Here is a 20,885-nt window from a genome sequence, read left to right as displayed (position 1 = left end):
TCCCGGCTCCTGTTTTGGAGAACGCTACGGTGCGTTTCATGTTCTACGCGATTTGTGCGTGATATTAATTACTTCCATCCTTCTTGTGCATATCTTCATCATTGTTAGCGACGATGCGCTTAACCCCATTTCACCATCTGGCCCTAGTCATTCCCTCACTGTTTCTCACCGTTTATCTCTTGGCCAATTTCCCGCGACCACCTACTTTACCCATCATCCATACATCCCTAGCACATCTTCCGAGCTCATCGCCATCGTGGAATGTATATCCAGAGGACTTGTATAGTGGAGGTGCATATGCCAACTTACCTCTAGGACGGGTACGTACTTTGCTGAAGCGCTCTCGTGTTCAAGTGCTGACGCAGTACATTACCCAGGTGCGATATTGGCTCATAGGACCGGAGGACGGGCAGCGTGTGCGTTTTTTGTGTGTGCGCGAGTATCATGTACTTATCATGACTGCTAGATTGTTTTGATACATGGACTTTCCATCCCGGCCATCGTCTGGAAAGACGTAGCGCCTGTACTCGCCTCACAAGGGTACCGTGTACTTCTCTATGGTGTGTTGTTGTCTTTTGATGCGCATTATGTTCCGAACCCACTGATCTCGTAGATTTGTATGGTCGCGGTTACTCGGATGCCCCCGAAGTAACTTATGATACCACCCTTCACACCACCCAACTCGCGCTCCTTATGCAATACGTTAAGTGGGACAATGCATTCATTGTTGGATTGTCGATGGTAAATTTGTCTTCTTGCGTTGATCTACGGCCTAATCTTTCTTCTATTGAAAACAGGGAGGTGGCGTTGCGACTGCATTTTCAGCACAATTCCCTCATCTGGTAAACGGAAAAGTCGCTCTTATTGCTTCAGCAGGTATCATAGAGGTAACCGGCAACAAACGTGGCAAATACTTAATCTAACTTATCTAATATAGTCGAGCGATATCTCTCGTACGGCAAAATTCATGTCAACTCCCCTCGTGCAAACTGTATCCGCCCTCCCACCTTTCCAAGTAAGCTTGAGGGACTGCTCCCTTTTCTCTCCCGTCTGACTTTGACATAGCATTATATGCGTCTCCTTGCAAATACCTCTAAATCCTCGGAACCTTGTGAAACCAATCCGATACAAGAAGTCTGTTTTTTTTCATGACCACCTATCTTACAACTACTGAGTGCTATTCCCTCAGATTGTACGTCTCCAAACCGCTCATCTCCCTCACTACAACGCTGCTGTGGCATCTTCTCTTCGCGACGGCCCTATTCGCGGCCTACACTTTGCATTCCAATCGCTCGCACGCTCTGGCAATCAAGTGTTGCTTATTCATGTAAGAGATCGCCCATCGATGTGCCACTACAATGCTGACTATTTCAATAAAGGGCACATCAGATAAGACTGTCCCCTATAAATACGCTTCTATGATACAGAGTCTCGTACCGCAAGCCGACCTCGTCACCATCAGCGATGGTGGCCACGATCTCACTGTAACTCACGCATCCGAGGTGAACGCCTTGCTACTCCACTTTCTCGCCGACGAATACTCGTACAAGCCTCTCGGATAAATTTCACTTTATATAAGGGATGAATTCTTTTCTTTGATGATATTGTATCTGCCTCCGTACACACATGCTATTCACCATTCATTGTCGAACGCTATTCCATCGTATCTCTTATATCATTCTGGATACCATGCCTATCTCACGTTGTCCTCGCCTCATGTTGTCCTCGCTATTCATCTGCGTCACCTTTAGCTTTTTTCCTGTCTGCATTACTCTAGAAACATATAACTTGTAATAGACACATTTTCTGGGATGAACGAAGCGCTCTGAAATCAAACATCGTGCATCGATATATCCGCCTTATCTGCACGCGCGCCAATGACTGGTAAAATTTAAGCCAATGCATAAGCGAGGCGCTAGGTATCGTGTTCAAGGCGAATGCTTCTGTCTCTACATACTATGTTTATCGCTCACTCGTGTCTCAAGAATGATTTAGATCGGGGAATTATTACGTGCTGACGCCAATCTCGTTCTCCAGTTTCTTGAAGACCTCTCTAAAGATATCCGGAACCCATAAAATGGTTCGCGGCCTTCACAAAGATACAGTATCATCAGTTGGTCCATTGGCAGTGCAAGAATGGAAATTCCTTCGCCGACCCCGCACCGCGGAGTAAATATACTGGGTTTGAAGATGTTCCCATGCGAGCAATAGTTTTGACACGCGTAGCTCTCGATCACAGTGGGAGAGCCACTTTACCAAGCAATCGAGATGCATTGGTTTGTGGGGGATCCCGAGATGTATGTCTTCTACACCTCCATAAATCGACGGTGAAACTCCCTTGCGGTTTGATCGTCAAGTGGTCCAACCTGGTTTTATCGGCGCGATCTCAGTCTCCCGTGGGAGAGCGACTTCGACCAGGCGAGATGGTCCTGCTTCTGGTTGCGACTGACTAATTGTTTTCAATTCAATGTCTTCGTGCTGGTCCCTAAGAGATTGGGTTAGTGAATGAGTTTTGTAAACAAATATGTTTGGTATACCTGGGGGGCAGGGTGACTGTATCAAGAACATCTCCGTCCTTTTCGTCGTCCTCGAGTTCGTCATCATAGACTGGCCGAGGTTCCGGCTTCTTCTCCTTTTTCTGGAACCAGCTGAGGCAAAAGAAGAGAACATATGGTCGTTGCCCGTCGTCCACACCGACAACATCGGGCTTGTGAATGACATGGTCAGAATTCATCAACTCAACGTAATTATAGACAAACGTAGGTAGCTTGTCCAAGTGGAACATCGACAACTTTTACAGTTGTGCCTTTTGGTTCGCGCGCCTTTTGCTTCCCCTTGTCGGACGGCGACCGAACATGATTGAAAAAGGCCCTGGCACCGGGCAACGGAGTTGATGGAGGACTGTTTGCACGAGGGCAATTGAGAGGTAAGGGTGATGTAGCAGGGAACTGCAGCGCGAGTGTTGAACGAACTGCGAAAGAAACAAGAGGAAAAAACATACATCTAATGGATCACGAGTTTGACCGTTCCCACCAGGGTGTCCTGTGGTTGTGCGAGGAGAGAAGTGAAGAAATTTTCTGAGGCGAATAAAAATGGGTTGCTGCGAGTCTATTGGAGGCGGAGGTCCTGGAGCCATAGGTATTACAGATGTTGGTGGTTTGCGGCACCTAGCAGGACGACGACAAGTTGCGTCAGACTGCAGTGATAGCAACAGGTGAGTGGTGTAGTAATGAGTAAAAGAATAAGATGCGCACATCTAGTAAAACACTGCGGGCTGACTTTTTGTGTGCACTGGTCTGTAAGAGAATGTCAACACACGAACAATAGATGGTTGAATACGTACACTGGTATGAACAAGGACGTCAGGTGGAGTATTACAGATGCAGATCTTGTAATCATCTTTGGTGTTTGTCGTGTAAGCTAGCTGACGTGAGTCAGGTGAGAGGATAAGGGCCCGAGGATTTTGAACGTTGAAGGAAGCGAGAAGTTGGCGGGACTCATAATCCCAGAGCTTGATGGTGTTGTCAAAGGACGCGCTGACGAGGAGAGCGTGATAAAATGAAAGTGCTAGGCCGGTGACGTCCTTGGTATGCCCTTCAAAGGGAGCTCCGACAGTCTCCAGCGTCGACGCATCGAACTCATAAATTGCACTAGCATCATCGTCTGTGGTGAAGTTGAGTGCGGCCATGAAGTTTTCGTTGTTGTTTGTCCAGAATATTGGCGCAGACGTGCCTCCTACCTCATATTCCCCTACTCTGACATCCAGTTTCTGCGACTGGATATCCCAGACCTCAAAAGACCTCCCTACATTTGACGTCACTGCGAGCTTTTTCGAGTTTGTTGATAATCGAATTGCGCCCACCCAAATGAGGCTCTCGAATGGACCAGCTACCAGTTTACCGGTCTCCAAATTCCATATCCGCGTTGTTTTATCTTCTGACCCACTCGCAAGCAGCGTGTTGTCCATGGAGATATCAATGCAGTTGATCCTCTCCGAGTGTCCTTCGAATGTCTTCACAATCCCAGTCCCAATCTCACAGGCTTTCAGCTGGGCACTATTCCAATCTCCACCACCAGTGACAATCCATCGACCATCTCTTGATATTGCCACTGCCCATACCCTCCCCTCGCAAACACCCCGCGCTTCCTTAATCTCTTTTCCCGCCTTCATATCCCATTGCCGAACGGTCTTATCATCAGATCCGCTGATCATTTGCTGGCCATCTGGACAGTAGGATATAGATCGAATCCATCCTCCGTGACCCTTCAAAGTTATTGACGGTGTCAGGATCGATGTCGTGGCAGCTGCCTTCGACATCGGCACACAGACCATGGCTATGTCTCCGTCAGCAAAACCGTGAAGTAGTATGGGCAAGGTATTCTTTTAGAAGCGTTCAAAGGTGCAAAAGTGAGGTCTGCTGTTATCAGTGCGCGATATGACTGACGCTGTCAGCGGTTTGAAGATGGGCTCCTGGTCAAGCCAAACATCAGTTCATCCGCGTTGGGGATACAGATAGATTTTGGTGTTACTGAGAGGCCAGCGCTTTAGCAGCGAAGAATTTGAGGAGTGATGAATTTCTGAATGTGAGTGCAGCTATTGGCCTTAGGCGCTGCTTTGCACATATATACCCTACCACACGGCAGCTGTGCATTGTGCCCTGCATCCTTTTGTTCATCGTATGTGCTTCTCCACGGGGGCATTAGAAAAATGCTGCGCCACTGGTGCGACTGCTGTGGTAAACTCGGTTAGGTTGCACAGCATTTGCTCACGCACTCAGCATCATGCTTGCACAGGACAAGCGCAGCATCTTTGGGGCGCATTCGATTTCCCCAGATATTATACCATGGACCCGCAGGAGGGATTCTATTCTCGAAGCTGCATGGACGACCCTTTTGAAGCAGACCGAAAGAAACACAGATGTGATCCATACAGATGTTGCCCTGGAATATCTGTCCATCTTCGAACAGCGCCTGTTGGAGAAGTCAGCTCAATCGGGTTGTACAGGAAACTATCAGCCGGGCCTGGATGCTGGAAACCATCAATATGGCTGAGTCCATATGCTGGGCTTCCATCCCACTGGAACCACGAGCATTGCAATGAGGGAGATCATCGGCATTGAAACGGCAAGTATTCCAATTGAACCAGTAAGTAATCAATACAAGAGGGTCAACTGCTGGGCATGACGAGAGTGGCACTTAAGCGAGGAGATCCGAGAGGGAGAGAAGATAAACTGCTGATCAGGATTACTAACCAGGTGGAGATGGTGGACTGCGGGTCGGTGTCGAAGATGGTATGGTATGTGTATCGCTGGTGCTGGAGAGTTGAATTCCTTGCGTACTGACAGTGACTCGCCTAACTGGCCAACGTTAGAATGACAGCCTGAGGCCTGCATAACTGCCTAGATACAATTCATGCGAGAGTTAATCTAGAATTAGACACGTACTTGTTAACAACTGATCAACATCGGGTCTGATGTAACATGTACATCGTTGTTACTGGCGAGTTCGATTTTGTTTCCAGTGCATCTGCAACAAGACCTTCGACTCGACGTCTGCATAACAGCAACTTGAGATGTGGGCAACTACCTGGATAGAATTCGTGAGGACGAAGTTAGAATGCAATATGATACGTACCACATCCTTATGAACAGCTGATTAGAGTTGGCAGGCAACATAGATAAGAAAACCATTCAACTTGCGAAAGTGACATATGAGCATGCAGCATGTCAATGAAATTTCTGTGTCTAGAGGAGCAGTGTCATATGGAGTGCGCGCTCAAGGATTCAGGAATGCCAAGAACACCTGATGGTACTCGGGGTAAGCAGAGAATCGTGAAACCTCAAACCTGACTGACTGGATCATATGGGACAGTAGCAGTAGCATATCTCGTCAACAAAACATGCGTTGGTGTATTTCAAGTCCAACAACGATTCGAGCTTATCGTTATGGCCCGAAAACACCCCAACACAAACAATACGCCAAAGTGAGGAGAAAATTTGACGGCAATAGACCCTTTCGTGTTGATGAATTCAAGCTACTGCAGATCAAGAGGGTTTTAGTGAAAGAAAGCAGGTTTCAGCTCCATCGTTGAAATAAATGATGATTGAAGAGAATATCGCTTTGATCGGTATTTATTGTTGTTTGGTATACAGGATGGGCCCGGGGTTTGCCCGGGGTGGTGTTGACGGTCCTATACTGAGCCGTATATGTACCGTGCTTGATTTTCATCATCTGGCTTAAGTCTCTCTATACCGGAGAGGGATTGAGATCTTATTCAGATCAAATTTGAATGTTCTGAACGTTTGTCTTCAGTGTTTACAGTCTTCGGTCTCTTCGCTCACAAGATCACCCAACGCCAAACATCCTGGGCTTCTATTCCCCACACGCGGCTCGTCCTAATGAACCTCTCGCCTATGCAATCGTCCCATTAATGCCCCAAGGTAACAGACCCAAGAATCCTGTACTCACACATTCCCACAAAGGTTCTGTCACAAACACTCACCTCCTAACGTGCACGCACCACCGTCATCCACTTCCTCTGCGCCAGTCACCACCATCTCATTACATGCGCTGTCACGCCTCTGAACTTCTAAATACTGATACGTCTGGCAAATTCATGGTGCGAGACGCTGAGGGGGCTGTGAAAAGGGAGAATTGAAAGGCAATGGGTGGTGGTGCGAAGGAAGACAGTGAGTATTTACGATAAGTCTCAGCCACCTTCATCCAATTACGCAGAAAGGAAGCACTGGCAAGGAGAGTACAGTCAAATGAAAGTGCTAAACTTTCAATGGTCCCGGTGTGCCTTCAAAGGAACCTCCTACAGTCTCCAGTGTCGACGCATCGAATTCATAGATCGTCCAGGCGACGTCAAGACTCAACCGTAAAGGTGAATGCGGTCAAGATGTTTTTGTTTTTGTTTGTCCAGAACACTGGCACAGGTAGGACTCCGACTCCAGAGTTCAACTTCCCTATCCTCACATCCAACTTTTGTTTTTGAACATTCCAGACCTCAAGGCATGTCCCCATATCTAACTTGACTGCGAGCTTCTTTGAGTCTTGCGAGAATCGAACTGCGCTCACTCAAGCGACGCTTTCGAATGGACCGGCTACGAGTTTGCCAGTGTCCAAGTTCCATATCCGCACTGTGAAATCTTTAGCCCCGGTCGCCAGCAGCGTGCTGTCCGCAGAGATATCAACACAGGTGATCTGACTTGAGTGTCCTTCAAATGTTTTCACAATCCCAGTCTCGACCTCATAGACTTTCAGCTCCAATCTACACCAGCAGCGACAATCCAGCGACCATCCACCGATACCGCCACTGCCCATACATCCTCCTCGCGAATACTCCGCGCTCTCTCGATCTCTTTACCCGCCTTCAGATCCCATCGCCAAACGGTCTTATCCTCGGATCCGCTGATCATTCGCTCGCCATCTGGCAAGTAGGATATCGATCGAATCAACCCTCCATGACCTTTGAAAGTGATTGACGGTGTCGGAATCTATTTCATGGCAGCCGCCTTTATTGTTGTAGAAGCTATTGCTACGTCTCTGCAAGCAAAACTGTTTTGCAACCGAGCACAGAAAAGGTCTTCGTTGGAGGACAGCAATGATAAAGAGGGAAGAATCCTATAACGTGAGCGAAGTTATTATCTGTAAGATGTGCTATTTATTCTTCGATTCGATATTCAGTTTCTGTGCTAAAGGATATCAATTCGTTGTCTATTCCCACTGTGCGTTCTAAGTCTTGGCGTATCTGTATCACGAATAGCCGCCGGCTCGGCGTCAATTGTGTCCACTCCGTCATGCTGTGCAGCTCTGACGCCCGTGACGTGGATATACATATAAGGAATCGAAGCACGCTCGAATCTGTGGCTCGTTTGTAAGACAAGCAGTAGTAAGTGTAGTTGATACGCACTCACCGGCACCATTTGGGAACACCGCAGCAGTCGCAGCAGTGGCGCAGCATTTTCACGAAGCCCTAAAAATGAATTTGACTGATGTCAGACGACAGGACGGCATAAAAGCCATAGCCAGGGCAGGGGATCATTACATCGTCAACTAGCTACAATGGCCTCTCCCAAAGTCTGGTTCAGCAAGTGTTTCCTCTACTCGCTAGCAATTTTACTGATACTACGCACCACACACAGTAACAGGGACGTCCTCAGGATTCGGAAGATCTATGACGGAGTATGCACTCAGCAAAGGCGACATCGTAGTAGCGACCCTCCGCAAACCACAAGTCCTATCCGACCTCGAAGCTCGATACTCAGCAGACAAGCTCCTCGTACTCAAAGTCGATGTCACGAGGCAAGAAGATATTGACGAAGCATTCGCGCGCACACGTTCGGTGTTCGGAAGGCTAGACGTAGTGTTCAACAATGCCGGATATGCACTTGCCACAGAAATCGAGGGCACATCGGATGATAAAGCGCGTGAGCTTTTCGAGACAAATTTTTGGGGCGCGACGAACGTTAGTCGTGCTGCCGTGAAGTTTTTTAGGGAAGTGAACGAAGTGGGCAAGGGGGGGACAATCCTTCAAGTTAGTTCGGTTGCTGGATTTCATGCGCTTCCTGGGATGAGTTATTATGCTGCATCGTGAGTGCGGCTTGTATTTGGTGTTCTTTGAGATGATGCTGAATCCTGATGGATTTGCAGTAAATATGGTAGGAATCTTGATGTGAGAAGTGGAAAGTGCTGATGATTGATCTGATGCATAGCGCTGGAGGGATTCTCAGATGGTCTCACAAAAGAGCTGCCAGCTTCCTGGAACATAAATGCCCGTTGTTCTTTCCACCAATAAAGTTTTACTCACAACAAGAAAACAGATCTGCATCATTGAACCCGGGGTATTCAACACAAACGGAAACAGCGCAGCAATGATGTTGCCGCAGCACCCAGCATATGCTGACGAGTCCTTTCCTGCTTCCGTGCTGCGTCAGATGCTAGAGGGTGCGGTTATGGAAGGAGACGCAGACAAGCTCACGCGGACTGTGTATGAGGTCGTACAGGGAGGAAAGATACCGAAGCGGTTGCCTATGGGTTTGGATGCGCTTGAGGCGCTGAATTTTAGGATTGATAATTTAAAGGCGACTGTGGATGAGACGAAAGGATGGTCGGTGGATTTGAGGAGAGCTGATGGGGGACTCAGAATACGTGCCTAGAGTTGTAACAGGCGAGCACACGTGAGGGGGAGGAAGAACTAGATCGATAATGTATTGTATATTGGTTCGTTATCCAAGGGAACGGAAATGTAATGCTCGCATCTCAAGATGACTGAAATGTTGGGACGACGAAGGCGTTCTTTTGAGTACGAAGTAGTAGATACGAACATATTGATTTGAGACCAAAGGCTCGCCTGAAAAAACGACTCATTGCACTCGTACCTAGTATGCTATAGTATCCAATTTTAGCATCCGAGCTTCTTCTTTGCTCGCTCTTCAGCACAGCTTCGCTTTGCATGCCAGCCGACGCTTGAACAGTTGTTATTGATACTGTGGGACTACACGGAGATCACCTTTCCTCAATAATATACGTCCTCACATACGCGCTTATCCAACATCCCTGACAATCCACCAACCACAAGATGTCTACCATATTGCACGCTCTGATCACCTGTGAATGATCCGATCTCTGACTGTCTCTGACGCTGAGATCAACAAGTGAGTAACCATACACAGAATTTAGAAGGGCCAGAACGATGCAAGACTTATCATGTTATGACCGCCACCTTAGACCCGCTGTCCAGGACCACTGCTGCGAAGCTTCACATACGACGAGGGTAGCATGCTAGAGGCATACGATCAGTGAAGTTGTGACAACAGCGTTGGTACTGATAGGACACTCTGCAGGAATACCATCAGTCAGCTTGCGCGAGTGAAACTACATAAACTGGCCTTGACTGTGCGTTATGACATCACAGGTCATTGCACATATAAACCAATCAAAATACACGCAATCTTCTGCAGTCGTCGATATCGGCAGCCCTTCAAGTCTCCCGGAGAGAACGCCACTACTGATTCATTTTCATTTTACACAGAAACAAATCAGAGATGGGCGAGGGCAGTGAGACGGAACAGAGAAATTTACTCATCATACAAGCTAATTCTGGTCGACGGCGAAGGTTATCCGGGAATTTGGATCAGAGATTGGACCTAGTCTCTGAATCTGGAGTGACAGCAACTGGTACCCTGCAGGTTGTCGAAAGTTGGTGGCTGGAGAATCGATCGGATGCGACTGTGTGAGAGGGAAGTTTTAAAACTCGCCATTAGTACCGCAAAACAAGGGAAGTGCGAACTGAGTGTCCTATGAATAGGGACGGGTCTCAAGTCAGCCTGCTTCATGAGTGAGTGTATGAGAGATAGAGATGAAAAACAGGTTGACGTGACCCGCGCACAACTTTGAAGCAGATGAAATATGGCTTTTATCATATCTGGGTCAAAGTTGTCGCGGATTGTGTGAGATGGGAGCTAGACACGAAGTAAGTGTCAGCGGACGGTGAAGCAACGCTGAGGTGGACTGCGTACGAGGAGGAGATTAAATACAAAAGGTCGACAAGTCCGAGACGGAGAGAAGCGAGTCCGAGACGGGGATGATATGTCAAGAAAGGAAAAAGGAACACGTAAAATGTCCCGGAGGTTAATGCTCCGGGACTCGTACCATGCGGACACACTCTTCTGTTCTTAACGCCTTAAGCTTGACGTATATAGTTCCTGCTCATTAGATCTATCACTGCCAGAAGTCCGAATTTCCAACAGTGATCGGAGAATATGAAATGCCATTCTGGGCGGAGAAGTCAGGTATAGATGCAGGCCTCGGGCTTCCTTTTTTTCAACCTTCCGGTCCGAAGTTGGAATATCTAAATTGTATCACCTGCCCGTCAAAGGATCGCATAAGCTAGTTGGTGTGAGTCGGGTGAGAGAACAAGGATAAAAGGATTCTGAACATCGAAGGAAGCGAGGAGTTGGCGGGACTCGCAATCCCAGAGCTTGATGGTGTTGTCAAAGGAAGCGCTAGCGAGGCGAGCATGGTCAAATGAAAGTGCTATACTGGTGACAAGTTTGGTGTGCCCTTCAAAGGGAGTTCCAACAGTCTCCAGCGTCAACGCATCAAACTCGTACATTGTCTTGGCATAGCCAAAGGTAGCGAAGTTGAATGCGGTCATGATGTTTTTGTCGTTGTTTGTCCAAAACACTGGCGCATATGTGATTGCTACTCCAGGGGACTTGCTTACCCTAACATCCAACTTTTGCAATTGGACATCCCAGACCTCAATGCACGTCCTTGAAGTCACTGCGAGTTTCTTCAAGTCTGAGGAGAATTGAACTGCGCCCACCTGATCAACGTTCTTGAATGGACCAGCTACAAGTTTCCCAGTCTCCAGGTTCCATATCCGCGTCGTAAAATCATCAGATCCACTCGCCAACAACCGGTGTTATCCGCAGAGATATCAATGCAGTTTATCCTCCCTGAATGTCCTTCGAACGTTTTCACAATCCCTGTCTCAACCTCACAAGCTTTCAATTCCCCGCGATCTCCATCTCCATCACCAGTAACAACCCATCGACCATCCCTTGATACCGATACCGCATACACCTCCTTCTTGCCAACATCCCGCACTTCCTCAATCTCCTTGCCCAACTTCAGATCCCATTGCCGAGCTGTCTTGTCCGGAGATCCGCTGATCATTCGCTGGCCGTCTGGAAAGTAGGATATGTATCGAATCCATTTTTCGTGACCCTTCAAAGTCATTGATGGTGTCAGAGTCGATTTTGTGATGGTGGCTTTCGTCGACGTGGAAGCCATAGCTGTTTCCGCGAGCGAAACCGTGAAAGAGTACCGGAAAGTATTCTTTGGGAGCGTTCAGAGGTGCAAAGGTGATGTCTCCTGGTATCGAGATGAGATTTTGGTGTTACCCAGAGTTTAAGACTTTCGCAGCGATGAACTTGGGAGCGATGGATTCTTGAATGTGAGTGCAGCTATTCAACTTCAACGGCTTCTTACCCCGGCAAGGACCCCGAAAACCTTCGCTCACATATATCCGCGTGGCGACATCATGATTTCAGACCTCAACATTGCAACTTTCAAGACACCTCCCAACATTCGAATCTGAGAGTTTCTGGAGTCCATTGAGAATTGAACCGCGCCTATCATGCCTTCGCTCTTGAACGGATTAGCCATGTTGAGGTTTTCAGTGCATCTGCGCAACACGAGCACTTCAACGACTCAACAACGACAGAGCGTCAGCTTAAGACATGGGCAACTGCTTGGATACATTTTGTGAGGATGAAGTTACAATGCAATTCGATACGTACCACGTCCTTATGAGAAACTAATCAGCTGGCGGGACTCGCAAGCTCAGACTCAGTGTATGAGAGAGAGATAGAGATGAAAAACAGGTTGACGTGAACGCTCACAACTTTGAAGCAGACGAAATACGGCACCATATTGTGTCTGGTTCAAAGTTGGATTATGTGAGAAGGGAGTTAGATCCACGAAGCAAGTCTCAGCGGACGGTGAAGCAACGCTGAGGTGGACTGCGTACGAGGAAGAGATTAAGTAAAAAAGGTCGACAAGTCCGAGATGGGGAGAAGCAACTGATACACGAGGATGATATTAGATGTCCAAGGTGTTAAGAGGATCAAGAAAGGAAAAAGAAACACGTAAAGTGTCCCGGAGGTAGTGATGTGCACGGCCCGGCTTCAGGCCGTGGGCCGGCCAAAGCCGAGCCTGATTAGGCCGAGCCGAGCCGGGCCCAAGTCAGGGCCTGACCACGGCCCAAGGCCCGGCTGTTGGAGTCCGAGGCCGAAAGATCCGAGTCGAGGGAAGCCGAAGGATCCGAGATAGGTACGAGGGGGAGATGATAGGTACAAGCTCAAGCCGAAACGGACATAGGCGAGCGATGCATGACATCGGCTCGCGTCCTAGAATATTTTCAGTCTCTCTTTTATATATTCAAGTTCCTGACGCACTCACTATAAGACCAGTAGCAGTATCGTATACGCATCTCAGTTTCGTCCAAGACACTGAGATGTATGTTCTAAAAAGTCACCTAGAGTTTTATCATGTCTAACGTTAGCTGTAGCTTTTGTCGTTCTAGGTAGACGCACCGTTAATAGAGTTTCGTCCAAGACACTGAGATCTTTTGTCGTTCTAGACTCCTCGTTGTTCCCGCGCTCGTCATAAACGCCTTTACCGGCTTGAGGTGTTGAAAAGCCTGAGCCGGCGGCTCAGGCCGCGGCTTTTTGTCCCTTATCGGCCTCGATATTTCTTCGTTCATTCGCTGACAATCTGACAGACCATCGAAGACAAGCTCACCTATACTCGTCACGAACCAATTGGTGTCGTCGTAAGTACACGTATATCAGCTCCCAGATCATCCTCTGATGTTTGTCTGATAGGGTCAAATCATCCCATGGAATTTCCCATGTGCGTTGGAGGCCGCTGCGAAGAGCAACCTCAAAAACGTCACCCTTGAGCTCGGTGGAAAGAGCCCAAACATCATCTTTGACGATGCAGACCTCGAACAAGCCGTCAACTGGGCTGCATTCGGTATCTTGTGAGTATACCGTGTTGTCATGCAAACTACACTCATATTTCACCAGCTGGAACCACGGTCAGATGTGTTGTGAAACTCGGTATGCGTGCACGTTTATGATACGATATATCCGCTAGCGACGACGTGTTCAGGTGCAAATAAGAGCCTCGCGCGTCAAGGAAAGCACTTTTAGCATGGAATGCGAGGTAATTCCATTTCACGCCTAGCCCGCTCGCTCGCTGACAACATCGCCTCTCAACAGCTCTACCAATCGATAGACATCACGCACCCGGTCACAGGTGAACACAACAGCATGCTCATCCTTGTGCACGTCAAGTACTTCCATGTGCGCAAAGACATGCTCACGGGCAGACGCACGATACCAGCATCCATGCCTACACGGTTCATGAAGTTCTTTTAGTATCTCACCGTTACACATATGCTTAGATTGAATTTCAGATCATTTTGTTCTTGAAAGCCGTCGTTGAGCCCAAGCCGAGCCGCGGCTTTGGCCTGGCTTGGGCTCACGGCTCGGCCTGAGCTTTTGCAAAGCCCAAGCCCCCCAAAGCCGGGCCTAAGCCGGGGCTTTCAGGCCGAGCCGGGCCCGCACATCACTACCCGGAGGTTAAACGTTAATCCTCCGGGACTTGTACCATGCGGACACACTCTTCTATTGGACTCTCACTTATCTCCCTAAAGGCAGTCCACACAGGAAGCATCGAACACTATATCCTTCACTAAGCTTCTCAAGAAGGTACAGTTCTTGGCGCTTCGTGCCAATATGCGCATGTGCACGAAAGAAGGTCGAGAGGTTTGATGAGATTCGTCTTGCAGCCGGTGAAGATGTGGGTAACGGGTAGACGGGAGTGGTTGTGGATGAGTGATATGGTCTCGAAGGGGGGAAGTGTGGTAGTGTAGAATGTGGCAGGCCATACTGTAAGAATAATACATTAAATACCTACAATTGTAGATGAAATGGGATACAATAATTACTGAAGTCCATAGATACCTATCATTGTAGGGCTGATATATCAATGGAGGATCCTGTCAGGACACTCCCATAATAATCTCACTCCCATAATAATCTCACACCCCTAATTTTCGCATTTTTGGCCACCTACTGTGGGAATTTCCCCACAACACTTAAAAATAGATTGCTTCTCCACATTTTCGCATTTTTAGCCACCCCACTACACCTAAAACATCACCCATTTTGGGAATCTCCACAATATCAATTATTCCCACACCCTCCCCACCTCACTGCAGCTTCACCACCACACCACAATAGGTCCCCTCTTGTATCTAAGTAGTAGTTTGGTATATATATGTACAATATAATGTAATAGACTGCTTTTTTTGCTTATTTGTGTGCCTGCTCCTCCTCTAGAGGCCATTTAACATATGTTAGAGTAAAGAACACTTTCGCACTTTTGCCCCTTTGGTGGGAAAGTGTTCTATTATATTCAAAACATGTTTATGAGCATATATGAGTATATTCCCATCTTTATTTGACCCCCTGAAGCGCCCTACATCAATAGATATAGCACATATGCAAGAAAACACAGAATATGTTCCTATTTAATTATTTCTAGGTGGACAGACTTGGAAAAATGATTCCCAGTATCTATTCAACAATATGAACAATGTATTAGGAGCCCAGGACCATGGGATAATTTCCTGTTGCATGGTGTGCCCCCCCTCTCCTGGTGGTTTACCCCCTGTGAAAATTTTTCCTGCAGGACCGGACCTTAATTGAGGTGAGGGGTCTATTTCTATGTATATTTGGAGTAGATCTATCATATAGCTGGCCCAGAACACACATAGGATCCTGCTACAAGAACAAAAACATAGAAAATCTCACTTTTGACACTTTTGATGTTTTTTAGTATCTTACTTTTGCATAAATAACCATCCCTGCTCACATATTATCAGTAGTACATTCACACATATGTTCTATGCCAAGGATCAGCCCTACATAGGGCGCAAATTTGATATCTGATGTACAGGGGGTATTTCTACTGATAGAAAACCTACAGAGTAATCCAGCCTGTGATAAGTGATCAGATACCTGGGATACCTCTTATATATGTCCCTAATGATGGATTTGAAGTTTTAGAAAGATCAGTGAAGGACTGACTGAATGACAAGTAAAATGACATATGTGTGAAAAGTGACAATTGACATCTTTTGACACAAAGTCACATTTATATATGGTACAGGGCAAATATTTCATTGAAAATATGTAGGATATATGATAGACTACTAAATGAACCTATGCTACATACTGCCCTGAGGTTAGAGGGTGATGGAAGGAATGTGGTGTATATTTGAGTTGACCCAGCATTAAAGTCCTACTGCTGCCCAACTGACCATTTTCGATGTTTTGAGTCTTTGAACTTTCCCACACTCAATTTCTTATCTATTTCACTTCCTCAGCACTCAATTCTTGTTGGATTGTTTTGTAAATTTAGGTATATGATAGTGAATGTACTTTAAATCTACTCCAAGTGTCTGATTATTAAATTTCGATGTTTTGAAAGTATGGGCTCCTTATCAGTAGAAATAGCAAGTATCTACACTAGCTCAAACCTCCAGCCTATTTTGAGCTGATCCTTGGCATAGAACATATGTGTGAATGTACTACTGATAATATGTGAGCAGGGATGGTTATTTATGCAAAAGTAAGATACTAAAAAACATCAAAAGTGTCAAAAGTGAGATTTTCTATGTTTTTGTTCTTGTAGCAGGATCCTATGTGTGTTCTGGGCCAGCTATATGATAGATCTACTCCAAATATACATAGAAATAGACCCCTCACCTCAATTAAGGTCCGGTCCTGCAGGAAAAATTTTCACAGGGGGTAAACCACCAGGAGAGGGGGGGCACACCATGCAACAGGAAATTATCCCATGGTCCTGGGCTCCTAATACATTGTTCATATTGTTGAATAGATACTGGGAATCATTTTTCCAAGTCTGTCCACCTAGAAATAATTAAATAGGAACATATTCTGTGTTTTCTTGCATATGTGCTATATCTATTGATGTAGGGCGCTTCAGGGGGTCAAATAAAGATGGGAATATACTCATATATGCTCATAAACATGTTTTGAATATAATAGAACACTTTCCCACCAAAGGGGCAAAAGTGCGAAAGTGTTCTTTACTCTAACATATGTTAAATGGCCTCTAGAGGAGGAGCAGGCACACAAATAAGCAAAAAAAGCAGTCTATTACATTATATTGTACATATATATACCAAACTACTACTTAGATACAAGAGGGGACCTATTGTGGTGTGGTGGTGAAGCTGCAGTGAGGTGGGGAGGGTGTGGGAATAATTGATATTGTGGAGATTCCCAAAATGGGTGATGTTTTAGGTGTAGTGGGGTGGCTAAAAATGCGAAAATGTGGAGAAGCAATCTATTTTTAAGTGTTGTGGGGAAATTCCCACAGTAGGTGGCCAAAAATGCGAAAATTAGGGGTGTGAGATTATTATGGGAGTGCACTGCGTGTTGTCCAAAAATTCCGACGGCTGAGAGTTGGCGGAGATTCTGGGGGGTCCCCAAGGTTTCAGCCATGTCACCGCCACCAAATATCAGCCAGCCGGTACTAAGTCGTAAACTTGATACTCTAAGTCAACGCTCCGCGCAACGATGGCAGATACTATAGCTATCGGCCGGGCCTCCTTGCCTTGATTTCCCCTTCGTATATACGGCGTCGACTTAACCCTTCAACACGCCTCAACGCATACCCAGCTGCAGACCTACCACATTAGTACATATAACGTTAACCCATAGCTAGGGTTTATTCGACGACATGCAAAGGCAACTCTCTATAGTGTCGTTGGTTCTGCTAGCGCTGCTTGTCTCCAACCAACACAACCGACACCACATCACTGGAGCCTTACCTGCCTGCCATTTGAACATCTATCGCGGCCGTCGACTCGAGGATAATTACAAGTATGAAGACTCATGTATGGCTTGTAATATACATTGTCTTTCAAAGACAGTCCTTTGATCACCTGTTGGATCTGATTCATAGCGCCGCTTGTGTCCTTGCACTGTGTGTACACCAGCAGGTCTGTACCAGACAAGTCGAATAATCAGACTCCATGTCACGAGAAACGGATATGCTCGTCGTCAGCCAGGTCCAATCGCGAACAAGCTTGTGTTCGAAGATGACTTAGATCAGGAATTCGAAAACTCACAACCTGCTGCCAAGTATGATTGTCCACCCTCACGGGCCTCACCTACCCTGGGCGAAAATGAGTACTTTGATCGCGAGGCAGACACTGATATCATCATGGGCATGGATGAGGATCCTGTTGACAGAGACTTTTATGTTGACGAGGATGTTCGTGTTGACGGAGACCCCATCCTTCGACAGAATTTTAGCATGCATCAAAGCGACGGAGAATACCCTTCCCGACCTGATTCCCCTCCTCTACACTTTCCAGCATCTGATGATGAGTCTCTCGACAATCAAAGTATACTTTCTCTCGATCTCGGCACTTCTGCTATCACACACGACGAGCATCACGAATGGGTTAGTACAGGTGAAGATATCGAGGGAGGTGACAAGCACGTTTGGGACCCAGAGGTGGATCCTGAATACTTATCAAACGATGCTGTCCTCGAGGATGGCCTTGCACAAGAAGACCAGCCTAGCGAGCTGGAGGATATCCTCCCACATGCATTATCAGAACATCCAGCTCTTCTCAATGGCTACTTGACCGTGTTTGTCAATGCTGCATACCGACATGCAACACATGCAGACTCGGAGGCAACACTTACCCTCCTTCGCAGTACAATCAAAACATGCTATCAGAATATTGGTGGAGTTCCCCCAGAACTCGAGCTAGATAACATGGCTCGTACTCTTCGCACTGTGGAAAAACGCCTCGGTGTTGACACCAGCAAGATTATCACAACTTATATTCTTTGTCCGTCGTGCTGGAAAATGTATCATCCCTCTGAATTTCGCACTCTACAGAATCCAACCTGCGCAGCACCAGATTGCTCCACGATGCTGTTTCAAATGAAACGCACAACATCCGAGGGCATCAAAAGAATTCCATTCAAGGTTATGCCAGTTGCATCATTGAAAACTGCTCTTGCGAGGCTCCTTATGCGTCCAGGAAAGTGGGATGAGCTTCAACACTGGCGAAGAGAAGGAGATCACGAACCAGCACCACCTATTACACAGCAGGAATGGTATGCGACGAAGGCACTTGATGAACCACTCCACGATATTTACGATGGTTGGATGTGGAGGTCTGTTCAGACAGGCATGGTACGTGAGTGGGATGAACGGACACGGAAGGTTAAAGATATGGATGTCAAAAATCTCCATCAAAGATTTGTGTCGCTAAAGTGTGGTATCATGGTGCATATTAACATTGACTGGTAATGTTCAAACTCTCTAGCTCTACCTCTTGTTAATATCAGCTCTAGGTTCCGAGCTTTGAAACGTGCCAACTACTCTTCTGGAACACTTTGGCTCACCATTGACAATCTTCCACGATCGATTCGATTTCTTCGTGAAAATACATTCCTTCTGCTCATCATCCCTGGCCCGACAGAGCCAAATACAGAGCAGTTAAATGGCCTTCTTGAACCGTTTGTTCAAGAGCTCGAAGATCTCAGTGAAGGTATGTACATCACAACACTTAGTAACCTATTGACGTTGATAACTGGAATAACAGGAGAGTTCTTCAAGGTTTTTGGACATCAAGATCTCGAACAAATTCATGTTGCGCTTCCGTTTGGAACTATGGATACACCCGCTCGTCTCAAAACAGCTGGGTTTGTCTCGCAAAACTCAGAAGAGCATATGTGTCCATGTTGTGACGCACCATTCTCCTCATTGGTTGATCCAGTTTGCTTTGATCGCTCAAGTAGGTATTTTTTTTTCATATGTATTGAGTTCTCATGCTTTTGCAGAGTTCTGCTATCGGAACTCAGAGAAGCAGCTCAAATGGAAGTTTATATACAGAGATTCTGATGACGCTGACACTCGAAAGAACATTGCGGAGAGGAAGGGTGTCCGTACTTCAATTCTCGACAGGCTTCCGACCTGGAATGGAGCACTGAGCATTCCGTCAGAAATTATGCACCTTTTCTGGGGCCCAGGTGTGTTTTCAGCCTTTTTGGTTGGTTGTGAGCACAGTTTAAACTCTTTTACAGGTGCTTCTGGTCAGATTCACAAGGTCATTCTCATCGAAGGTTCCATGTTCACAGGGACGGGAAAACGGGGAGAAATCACACCCATGGATCGACTTACTGAGTTTCTGGAATCCTTGTGGTGGCCGAACAATTCTGGACGGTTCCAAATCAAGGTAAGAGACTCGAACTTATGGCTGATGATACTAAATCATGATGACAAGATTGCTAGTGGAGGAGAGCGTCCGAAAGCAGATGAATGGCGCAATTTTATGCGAGTTTATCCAGTTGCACTTGCGGTTGCTTGGCAGATGTGGACACGTCAACAGGATGAAGATGCGCCGGCTCCACGCAAGCGTACAAAGGTACATCAAGCAGTCATTAAATTGAAAGAGCTGCTGCATAAGCGTTGCATCAAAAACCTCGCTCGTGATGAAGATGCACAGGGTGAGGATTACATTGCTCTTGAAGATATTGAGGCGAGCCGTAACTATCATGATCACTATCAAAACGTTCTGCGCTACTGTACGGCAACACAGATTTTTGCCTCTCAATCCATCACCCCTCAAGAGGCAACTCGAGCCTCAGATTTTATGTCTGAAGCATCACAGTCGTGGGCCGCAATGAACTGCCACCTCACACCAAACTTTCACTTTGCTGGTCATCTCCTCGAGTATATCAATACCTATGGCCCAGCATATGCCTGGTGGGTATTTCCATACGAGCGAGCCATTGGTATCCTCGGCAAGGCTAACCACAATGGCCATGGAGGTGGCGAAGTTGAGGGGACGTTTATGAGAGCTTGGTGGAAGAGCATTTTGATACAGGAACTAGTGTGGCAACTTCTATTAATTCACTGTGTCTTCGCTGATTGTCTGTTAGTTGATGCACCTACAAGCCCGGCCCAATCAAACAGACGAGGACAAGGAAATTGTCCAGTTGTTGTTAAAAGCGGTCAAAGGCGGTGCGGAACATGATCGCCAGAGAGGAACACTCCTAAACTACCTTGCCCTTCTATCTGCACTGAAAGACTCAGGTCCGTGAATTTTTTATTGATTGTAGACATGAACGAAGTCCAGTTCCTAGTAGTCAAGATCACTCTCCCCAACCAATTCAAGATCGTTGCCTTGCGACCTCTCAACATATATCCTATCGTCCTGCATTTCATTCGATGGAAGTTCCCTCACC

General features: G+C 46.8%; 5 protein-coding genes across 5 annotated transcripts; 2 read left to right on the top strand and 3 right to left on the bottom strand.

Moving 5' to 3' along the window:
• The first annotated feature begins 29 nt into the window (after positions 1-29).
• HD556DRAFT_1369221 (Alpha/Beta hydrolase protein) lies at positions 30-1,836 on the top strand. Its single transcript, XM_041302882.1, has 9 exons — positions 30-320; positions 378-416; positions 467-560; positions 614-741; positions 798-887; positions 938-1,015; positions 1,066-1,134; positions 1,190-1,327; positions 1,380-1,836. The coding sequence occupies exons 1-9, from the start codon at positions 114-116 to the stop codon at positions 1,560-1,562; spliced, it is 1,026 nt and encodes a 341-aa protein (XP_041160784.1). The 5' UTR covers positions 30-113; the 3' UTR covers positions 1,563-1,836.
• Positions 1,837-1,894: 58 nt separating this feature from the next.
• On the bottom strand, positions 1,895-3,619 carry HD556DRAFT_1369220 (uncharacterized protein). The gene is made up of 6 exons (XM_041302881.1): positions 3,344-3,619; positions 3,255-3,296; positions 3,002-3,196; positions 2,760-2,948; positions 2,538-2,707; positions 1,895-2,485 (listed from the first exon to the last, which is right to left on the bottom strand). The coding sequence occupies exons 3-6, from the start codon at positions 3,134-3,136 to the stop codon at positions 2,353-2,355; spliced, it is 627 nt and encodes a 208-aa protein (XP_041160783.1). The 5' UTR covers positions 3,137-3,196; positions 3,255-3,296; positions 3,344-3,619; the 3' UTR covers positions 1,895-2,352.
• HD556DRAFT_422029 (WD40-repeat-containing domain protein) lies at positions 3,019-4,598 on the bottom strand. Its single transcript, XM_041310554.1, has 2 exons — positions 3,255-4,598; positions 3,019-3,196 (listed from the first exon to the last, which is right to left on the bottom strand). The coding sequence occupies exon 1, from the start codon at positions 4,331-4,333 to the stop codon at positions 3,257-3,259; it is 1,077 nt and encodes a 358-aa protein (XP_041160782.1). The 5' UTR covers positions 4,334-4,598; the 3' UTR covers positions 3,019-3,196; positions 3,255-3,256.
• A 3,283-nt stretch (positions 4,599-7,881) lies between these two features.
• HD556DRAFT_1369199 (uncharacterized protein) lies at positions 7,882-9,345 on the top strand. The gene is made up of 5 exons (XM_041302880.1): positions 7,882-8,092; positions 8,148-8,595; positions 8,656-8,663; positions 8,718-8,776; positions 8,826-9,345. The coding sequence occupies exons 1-5, from the start codon at positions 8,068-8,070 to the stop codon at positions 9,159-9,161; spliced, it is 876 nt and encodes a 291-aa protein (XP_041160781.1). The 5' UTR covers positions 7,882-8,067; the 3' UTR covers positions 9,162-9,345.
• A 1,531-nt stretch (positions 9,346-10,876) lies between these two features.
• HD556DRAFT_1442859 (WD40-repeat-containing domain protein) lies at positions 10,877-11,802 on the bottom strand (the record flags this gene model as incomplete). Its single annotated transcript, XM_041306526.1, has 2 exons — positions 10,877-11,414; positions 11,483-11,802. The coding sequence occupies 2 exons, from the start codon at positions 11,800-11,802 to the stop codon at positions 10,877-10,879; spliced, it is 858 nt and encodes a 285-aa protein (XP_041160780.1).
• Positions 11,803-20,885: the final 9,083 nt, after the last annotated feature.

Source organism: Suillus plorans, assembly GCF_016647745.1.
Source record: "Suillus plorans strain S12 chromosome Unknown HD556scaffold_25, whole genome shotgun sequence".
NCBI lineage: Eukaryota > Fungi > Basidiomycota > Agaricomycetes > Boletales > Suillaceae > Suillus > Suillus plorans.
The sequence above is the reverse complement of the archived record's forward strand: the minus strand, read 5'-3'. Positions and strand labels throughout refer to the sequence as shown.